General features: G+C 50.1%; 1 protein-coding gene across 1 annotated transcript in view; it reads left to right on the forward strand.

Moving 5' to 3' along the window:
• Positions 1–3,973, forward strand: part of GNA15 (G protein subunit alpha 15) — a 29,058-nt gene extending 25,085 nt beyond the window's left edge. The window contains exon 7 of the mRNA XM_031660132.1: positions 3,016–3,973. Coding sequence (XP_031515992.1) covers positions 3,016–3,242 — 227 coding nt within the window. The 3' untranslated portion in view covers positions 3,243–3,973. The remainder of the gene's footprint in view (positions 1–3,015) is intronic.
• The last annotated feature ends 5,202 nt before the right edge of the window (positions 3,974–9,175 follow it).

Here is a 9,175-nt window from a genome sequence, read left to right on the forward strand (position 1 = left end):
AGTGATGGCAGCCATCTTGGAGATAACTTGCCTTCATTTCCTGGGATGCCATAACAAAATACCACAAACTGGGTGGCTTAAAACAACAGAAGTCCAAAGTTAAGATATTGGCAGGGTTGGTTCCTTCTGGAGGCTCTGAGGGAAAATCTGTTCCATGCTTCTCTCTCAGCTTCTGGTGGTGGCCAACAATCCTTAGCTTGTAGACGTAACACTCCAATCTCTGCCTCCATGTTCACATGGCTGTCTTCTCACCATGTCTTTACGTGTCCTCTCCTGTTGTTATAAGACCATCAGTCATTTAATTTAGGGCCCATACTTTAGTATGACCTATTTTTTTTTTTTTTTTAAGACAAGGTCTTGCTCTATTGCCCAGGCTAGAGTCCAGTGGCGTGATCACAGTTCACTGTAGCCTCGACCTCCCAGGCACAGGTGATCCTCTCACCTCAGCCTCCTGAGTTGCTGGGACTACAGGCATGCACCACCACATCTGGCTAATTTTTGTATATTTCTGTAGAGACAAGCTTTCGCCATGTTGCCCAGGCTGATCTGGAACTCCTGGGCCCAACCACACATCTGTCATCCACCTGCCTTGGCCTCCCAAAGTGCTAGGATTACAGGCCTGAGCCATCATGCCCGGCTGTGACCTAATTTAACCTAATTACATCTGCAAAGATCTGATTTCTAAATAAATATTTATTTAGAAATATAAATTTCTTTTTTTTCTTAAGACGGAGTCTGGCTCTGTGGCCCAGGCTGGAGTGCAGTGGCCGGACCTCAGCTCACTGCAAGCTCCGTCTCTCGGGTTTACGCCATTCTCCTGCCTCAGCCTCCCGAGTAGCTGGGACTACAGGCACCCGCCACCTCGCCCGGCTAGTTTTTTTGTATTTTTTAGTAAAGACGGGGTTTCACCGTATTAGCCAGGATAGTCTCGATCTCCTGACCTCGTGATCCGCCCGTCTCGGCCTCCCAAAGTGCTGGGATTACAGGCTTGAGCTACCGTGCCCGGCCGAAATATAAATTTCTAAGGTTCCATATTCTGAGGTTCCAGGTGGACATGAATTTTGGGGGACACTGTTCACCTCAATATATAAGCAACCATAGTAGATGAGTCCTTAGTACATACTTGATACCAGGTCCACAATCAGTAAACATAAGCTTTGGTGAAGTCACCAGGTTTTGACCCCTGGTCTTGTCATGTCTCAGAGCCCATGAGGCCAATTTTAGCCAATCATACCCGCAAGATTCAGGGTCTGGGAGATAGATGTTAAGTTGTTCCAGGATGGTGGCCTGGACAGCCCCTCTTCCCTGCTGAGCAGCCCTGGGAATCAGATCATAGTTTAGAGAATTTGGGAACAGGATAAGGTAGATATTTTTTCATTCAAGTCAAAGGGAACCTCCCATGACTCACCCTTGTCTCCCAGCACAAGTGGCTGGTGCACCCTTTGCTGACTCTCAGCCTTTCTCTCTGCTGTGCTAAATAATATTCGTGATAATAATAATAAACCACACTTTGGGAGGCTGAGGCGCACAGATGACTTGAGGTCAGGAGTTCGAGACCAGCCTGGCCAACATGGCAAAACCCCATCTCTATTAAAAATACAAAAATTAGCTGCGTGTGGTGGCAGGGACCTGTAATCCCAGTCACTCGGGAGGTTGAGGCAGGAGAATCGCTTGAACCTGGGAGGTGGAGGTTGCATTGAGCAGAGATCATGCCACTTCACTCCAGCCTGGGCGACAGAGCGAGACTCCATCTCAAAATAATAATAATAATCATCATCATCATCATATCATCATCAATAACAATAGCCAACACATCTGCTGCACTGGTGGAAGCACTCTACATAGCTTGTTTAATCTTCATGTTAAAACCCTATGCAGGGCTGGGCACACTGGCTCACGCCTGTAATCCCAGTGCTTTGGAGGGTCAAGACGGGCAGATCATTTGAGGTCAGGAGTTCGAGACCAGCCTGGCCAACATGGCAAAACCCTGTCTCTACTAAAAATACAAAAATTAGCTGGGCGTGGTGGTAGGCGCCTGTAATCCCAGCTACTGCCGAGATTGCACCATTGCACTCCAGCCTGGACGACAGAGCGAGGCTCCACCTCAAAAACAAAAAAAACTTACACAGCAGGACTTACTCATCTAGCCGTTATAGAGATGGAGAAACCGAGGCACAGAGTGATGCAGTCTCTTGACAACAGTCACACAACCAGTGAGAGGCAGAGGCAGAGTTTGAACCCAGGCTGTCCAGACCCAGAGCCAGAACGTCTGAACTTAATCGTTCTACTACTACATTGTCTTTCTGAAATAATATTGATAGGTTACAACCATGAAGTCTTCTGTTTATTAAGCAACGAACCCTCTACGTAATGTTAAATCCACGAGACAACTCTGTGAGGCCCAAGACTGTTCTGATCCGCATTTTACAAACGAGGAAACAGGCTCACAGAGTTTACAGGTATTACAATACTATTATAGATAACCCAACTCGTGAGTGAGTAGCAGAGCCAAGTCTAGGGCTCCCAAAGCCCTTAATTCACGTTGTGCTTTCAGTACACAGGTACTGAACACTCTGATAGGATTTATCACAGCAGCCACCCAGGCTGACTTTGAGGACTCTCTTCCCCTTCTTTGGCCTTGGTGCCCCCGTCTGCACAGTCCTGGGATATTTGTCTCTGTGATTCCAGTCTGCCAAGGTTGCACGGCTAGAAGCGAGGCCAAGACAGTGTCTCTCTTTAACACAGTTCTGCCCAAAGTCCCAGAGCTGGATCTCATTGGTCCATTTCAGGTCACACGACTCTTGCGAGACAACCTCCTGTGCTCCCATTGGCTGGGCGTGAGTCATGTGACCAGCTATGACTACAAAAGATGGCGTCAACGCTCAGAAAAATGACGGCCCGGTCGCGATCCCTGGGGCCCTTTAGCCCTGGTTACGGGGAAGAGGGTCACCAGAGGCCCCCCTGGGTCCAAAGAGGGGGGGGTCCTCACCCACTTCCCGCACTTTGTTTCCCCAGGCCCTAAGCAGGATGCCGAGGCAGCCAAGAGGTTCATCCTGGACATGTACACCAGGATGTACGCCGGCTGCGTGGACGGCCCCGACGGCAGCAAGAAGGGCGCGCGCTCCCGACGCCTCTTCAGCCACTACACATGTGCCACGGACACACAGAACATCCGCAAGGTCTTCAAGGACGTGCGGGACTCGGTGCTCGCCCGCTACCTGGACGAGATCAACCTGCTGTGACCCAGGCCCCACCTGGGGCAGGCGGCACTGGCGGGCGGGTGGGAGGTGGGGGTGGCTGCAGGGACCCCTAGTGTCCCTGGTCTCTCTCTCCAGCCTCGGCCCACACGCGAGTGAGTCGGGAGACGGACGGCCCGCTGCTGGCTGCTCTCTTCTCTGCCTCTCACCAGGACAGCCGCCCCCCCCCAGGGTACTCCTGCCCTTGCTTGACTCAGTTTCCCTCCTTTGAAAGGGAAGGAGCAAAACGGCCATTTGGGATGCCAGGGTGGATGAAAAGGTGAAGAAATCAGGGGATTGAGGACTTGGGTGGGTGGGCATCTCTCAGGACCCCATCTCCAGGCATGTCATCTCCTGGGCAGGCGTCAGGGACCCTCTGTGGGTGACGCACACCCTGGGATGGGGCTAGTAGAGCCTTTAGGCGCCTTCAGGCGTGGACTCTGGTGCACTCTAGTGGACAGCAGAAGGAACGCCTTCCAGGAGCCTGCGGACTAGGGGTGCAGGGACTTCCTTTTGCAAAGGGTAGCAGACCGCTGGAAAACACTGTCGCTCTCAGAGCTCCATGGCTCACAGCGTGTCCTGCCTCGGTTTGCAGATGGGAGAAAACGCGGCCCACAAGCATCCCCTCGTCCTTTGCAGGCGGGGGGTGGGCATGCTGCATCTTAACCTTTTGTATTTATTCCATCACCTTCTGCAGGGCTCCGTGCGGGGTGAAATTAAAGATTTCTTAGCGGCTGTGTCGCCAGCGTCCTGTTTATTCCTCTGCATTCCTTTCTTGGCAGGGGGCACTGGTTACAGTGCGGGGAGCAACGTGGAGTAGGAAGGAAAAAAGTTATACTTCTTGTCTACCCACCTGTCCTGGCCATGGTACTCAGAACTGTGGGGGCTGTGAGTCCTGCAAGCCAGGATGTGGAGTCCAACCTCCCTCCCTGGCTGGGGGGACATTGGAGCAGACCCCTCCGTGGCTACTGACCCGAAATTCCAGCAGCAGCCACCACCCAGCTTTGAGAAGTCCTCTTACTATTCTCAGGGCAGTCTTCTGTGGTGCAAACCATAGCACCCCACTTTACAGATGAGGAATCCGAGGCACAGAGAATGGTGTAATTTGACTAAGCTCTCGCATCTGGAATGGACAGAGGCAGGAGCCTGTTCCTACGTTGAACACATTTGTGGCTTTTTGTTTGTTTTTTTGAGACAATCTCGCTTTGTCGCCCAGGCTGGAGTGCAGTGGTGTGATCTCGGTTCACTGCAGACTCTGCCTCCTGGGTTCAAGTGATTCTCCTGCCTCAGCCTCCCAAGTAGCTGGGACTACAGGCGCCCGCCACCACACCTGGCCATATTTTTGTATTTTTAGTAGAGACGGGGTTTCACTGCGTTAGCCAGGGTAATCTTGATCTCCTGACATCGTGATCCGCCTGCCTCGGCCTCCCAAAGTCCTGGGATTGCAGACATGAGCAACCGTACCTGGCCAATTTTTGTATTCTTTAGCAGAGACGGAGTTTCACCATGTTGGCCAGGCTGGTCTCAAACTCCTGATCTCAAGTGATCTGCCTCCCTCGACCTCCCGAAGTGTTGGGATTACAGGCATGAGCCACCATGCCTGGCCTAACTTTTCTTCTTATAAAACCACTAGTCACACTGGATCAGGGTTCAGCCTGTCGTCCCCATCGTAACTTGACTACATCTGCAAAGGCTGTATTTCTAAATAAGGTCCCATTCGCAGATACCAGAGGTTATGACTTGACCATATCTTTTTAGGGGAGCCACATTTCAACCTATAAAAGATATTTTGTAATGCAAAAGTTAGCCGGGCGTGGTGGTGCATGCTTGTAATCCCAGTTAATTGGGAGGCTGAGGCATGAGAATTGCTTCAACCCGGGAGGCGAAGATTGCAGTAAGCCAAGATTGTGCCACTGCACTCCAGCCTTATTACAAAATAATTTTACTAATTATTATTATTATTATTTTGAGACTGTGTCGTGCTCTGTCGTCCCCCAGGTTGAAGTACAATGGCACGATCTTGTCTCACTGCAACCTCTGCCTCCTGGGTTCAAGTGATTCTCCTGCCTCAGCCTCCTGAGTAGCTGGGTTTATAGGCACTGCCACCATGCCTGGCTAATTTTTGTATTTTTAGTAGAGGGAGGGTTTCACCATGTTGGCCAGGTTGGTCTCAAACTCCTGACCTCAAATGATCCACCCACCTCAGCTTCCCAAAGTGCTGGGATTGCAGGTGTGAGCCACCACGCCCAGCCAATTTTTGTAAAATAAAATTTAGAAATTTTCAATAAAATTTAACAAAATAATGTTATGAATTATTTGTAAAATAAATGTTACAAAGTAATTTTATAAATTGTTTGTAAAAGTTATAAAATAATTTTACAAATTATTTAAATTTTACCAATAATTTTATGAAATTTTACAAATTCTTTGTTGTAATAATTTTGTAAATATTTTATAAATTATCTGGAAAATAAATTTTACAAATCATTTTTACAAAAATGATTTGTAAAAAATATTTTAAAAAAATAATTTGTAAAAATTTGTTCTTTTTTTTTTTTTGAGATGGAGTCTCACTTTGTTCTCTGTTGCCCAGGCTGGAGTGCAGTAGTGCAATCTTGGCTCACTGCAAGCTCTGCCCCCCGGGTTCACACCATTCTCCTACCTCAGCCTCCCAAGTAGCTGGGACTACAGGTGCCCGCCCCGACGCCCGGCTAATTTTTTGTATTTTTAGTAGAGATGGGGTTTCACCTTGTTAGCCAGGATGGTCTCGATCTCCTGACCTCATGATCCGCCCACCTCAGCCTCCCAGAGTGCTGGGATTACAGGCGTGAGCCAGCGTGCCCGGCCTCTTCTTGTTGTTTTGTAAGAATTTTAAGACTCACAGAAAAGTTGCAGAAGTTGTACACGGTTCCCAAATACCCTCCACCCAGCTTCCTCTTACCTCTTACGTAACCCTAGTACAACCCAGGAAATTCACATAAGCGAGCATCCTATGAACGAACTTGTGTGTGGACCTTGTTAGAATATGGCAGGTTCGGCCGGGCGCGGTGGCTCAAGCCTGTAATCCCAGCACTTTGGGAGGCCGAGACGGGCGAGATCATAGAGGTCAGGAAATCAGAGACCATCCTGGCTAACATGGGTGAGAAACCCGTCTCTACTAAAAAATACAAAACTAGCCGGGCGGGTGGCGGAGCAGCTGTAGTCCCAGCTACTCGGGAGAGCTGAGGCAGGAGAATGGCGTAAACCGGGAGGCGGGCTTGCAGTGAGAGCTGAGATCCACGGCCACTGCACTCCAGCCTGGGCCACAAAAGCGAGACTCCGTCTCAAAAAAAAACTATAGCAGGTTCAGGCCGGGCACGTGACGAAGCTCCCACGCCATGATGCCACCCCTGGGGAGGCTAGAGAGCGGGCGAGTTCACAAGGTCAGGAGATGGAGACCATCACAGCTGGCGCGGGAAACCCGTCTCTACTAAAAATACAAAACAGCTGGGGCTGAGGTGTGGCGGGCGCCTGTAGTCCCAGCCTTTTCGAGCTGAGGCCGAGGAGAATGGCGTGAACCTGGGGAGGCTTTGCAGTGAGAGCTGAGATCCGACCACTGCACACTCCAGCCACGGAGGCTGCAGAGCAAGACTCCGTCTCAAAAGAAAAAAAAAGAATATGGCAGGTTCTCGCTTCCGTCTTCCTTTCCTGGGCCAGGGTCCAGTCCCGGATCCCACATCGCCGTGAGCTGCCTTCCTCTCCTCATTCTGGGACAGTGCCTCGGTTTCCTTTGTGACATGTCGGAGGAGTTCTGCCTGGTTGTTTCTTGAGCTGTTCTTCAAAGGGATGTCAGAGCCTCTCAATTGTTTTTGTAAAGTTTTATTGAAACATGGTCATGTGCATTCATGTACCTGTGTCTATGCAAGCTGTTGCTACATCCGTGGAACTGAGTAACTGCCACAGATACTGTCTGGCCCCAGAAGCCAAAAATATTTACTATTTGGCCTTTTTTTTTTTTTTTTTTACGCCCGTTATCTTGCTCTGTCACCCAGGCTGGTGTGCAGTGATGCAATCTCAGCTCACTGCAGCCTCCAACTCCTGGGCTGAAAGGATGCTCCTGCCTCAGCCTCCCTGGGGATACCAGGCATGAGCCCCTTTGTCCGGCCAGGTGTGAGTTTTCGAGTGGACCTGTTTGCATTCCTCCTGAGTGTGGCCTGAGCAGCGAACTGCTGGTTCATGTGCTGAGGTCATCCATCCATTTCTAACCCAGGGTGGGCCAGGAGCAGCCCGTCTGAGCTGGCTCCCGTGTTCTTTGCCAGGTCCTCCTCGCTCTGTGATCACGCCCTCCCTCTCTGGCACACTGAGATGTTCCAGGCTCATCTCCTGCCCTACTCTTGGAATCAGCCCTTTCTCCCAGGTTCCCTGGATCCTTTCAGCAAGGGGCTGTAGTGGGAGAGAGCTGAGTGTTAGGTGCTCGTTGCTCTGGGATTGTCTCAGTGGAGAAGTAGGACAGGGTTTTTTGTTTGTTTGTTTGTTTGTTTGTTTTGCATAAATCATGAGATCCTGAATTTACACTGATATTTGCAATCCTTTTTTTGGAGATGGAGTCTTGCTCTGTCACCCAGGCTAGAGTGCAGCGGCGAGATCTCGACTCACTGCAACCTCTGCCTCCTAGTTTCAAGCGATTCTCCTGCCTCAGCCTCCCAAGTAGCTGGGATTACAGGCGCCCACCACCGCGCCCAGCTAATTTTTGTGTTTATTCATTTGAGACAGAGTTTCACTCTGTCGCCCAGGCCGGAGTGCGGTGCTGTAATCTCGGCTCACTGCAACCTCCACCTCCCCGGTTCAAGCGATTCTCCTGCCTCAGCCTCCTGAGTAGCTGGGATTACAGCGGTGCACCCCCACACCTGGCTAATTTTTTGTATTTTTAGCAGAGATGGTGTTTCACTATATTGGCCAGGCTGGTCTTGAATTCCTGACCTTATGATCTCCCTGCCTCAACCTCCCAAAGTGCTGGGATTACAGGCGTGAGCCACTGCGCCCAGTCTAATTTTTGTATTTTTAGTGGAGACAGGGTTTCACCATCTTGGCCAGGCAGGTCTCGAACTCCTGACCTCGTGATCCACCCGCCTTTGCCTCCCAAAGTGGTGGGATTCCAGGCGTGAGTCACCACACCCAGCCCCGCTCCCCCCTTTTATTTTTTTTTAAGAGACGGGATCTCGCTCTGTCACCCAGGCTGGAGTGCAGTGGAGCAATGATGGCTCACCACAGCCTCAACCTCTCAGGCTCAAGCAGTCCTCCTGCCTCAGCCTCCTGAGTTGCTAGGACCACAGGTACATGCCACTGCACCTGGGTTATTTCATTTTTATTTTTTGGAGAAATGGGGTCTTGCCATGTTACACAGGCTGGGAAACTTGAAGTCCTATTCAACCCAGCAAGCATTCTTTCTTGCATTGTCCCAGGTCGTAGTTACATCTTTCTCTCCCAGCCAAGACCCTGGTTCCTAATAATATCTCTGTATTTGCTACTTTGCTCAGTTCTGTAAAACACATGACAGTTTCAAAATTGCTACACCCATATGTTCCTCAATGACAAATCTGCTAAATAAAGGTCAAAGTTTCTTTGCAATTATTTTTGTCTCTCTCTCTCTCTCTTTTTTTTTTTTTTTTTGAGACAGAGCCTCACTCTGTCACCCAGACTGGAGTGCGATGGCGCAATCTCGACTTGCTGCAACCTCCACATCCCACGGTCAAGCAATTCTGCCTCAGCCTCCTGGGTAGCTGGGATTACAGGCGCCCACCACCACGCCCGGCTTTTTTTTTTTTTTTTTTTTTTTTTTTGAGACAGTCTTGTTCTGTCACCCAGGTTGGAGTGCAATGGCGCAACCTCGGGTCACTGCAACCTCCACCTCCCGGGTTCAAGTGATTTTCCTGCCTCAGCCTCCTGGGTAGCTGGGATTA

Source organism: Papio anubis, chromosome 20 (genome assembly GCF_008728515.1).
Source record: "Papio anubis isolate 15944 chromosome 20, Panubis1.0, whole genome shotgun sequence".
Lineage (NCBI taxonomy): Eukaryota > Metazoa > Chordata > Mammalia > Primates > Cercopithecidae > Papio > Papio anubis.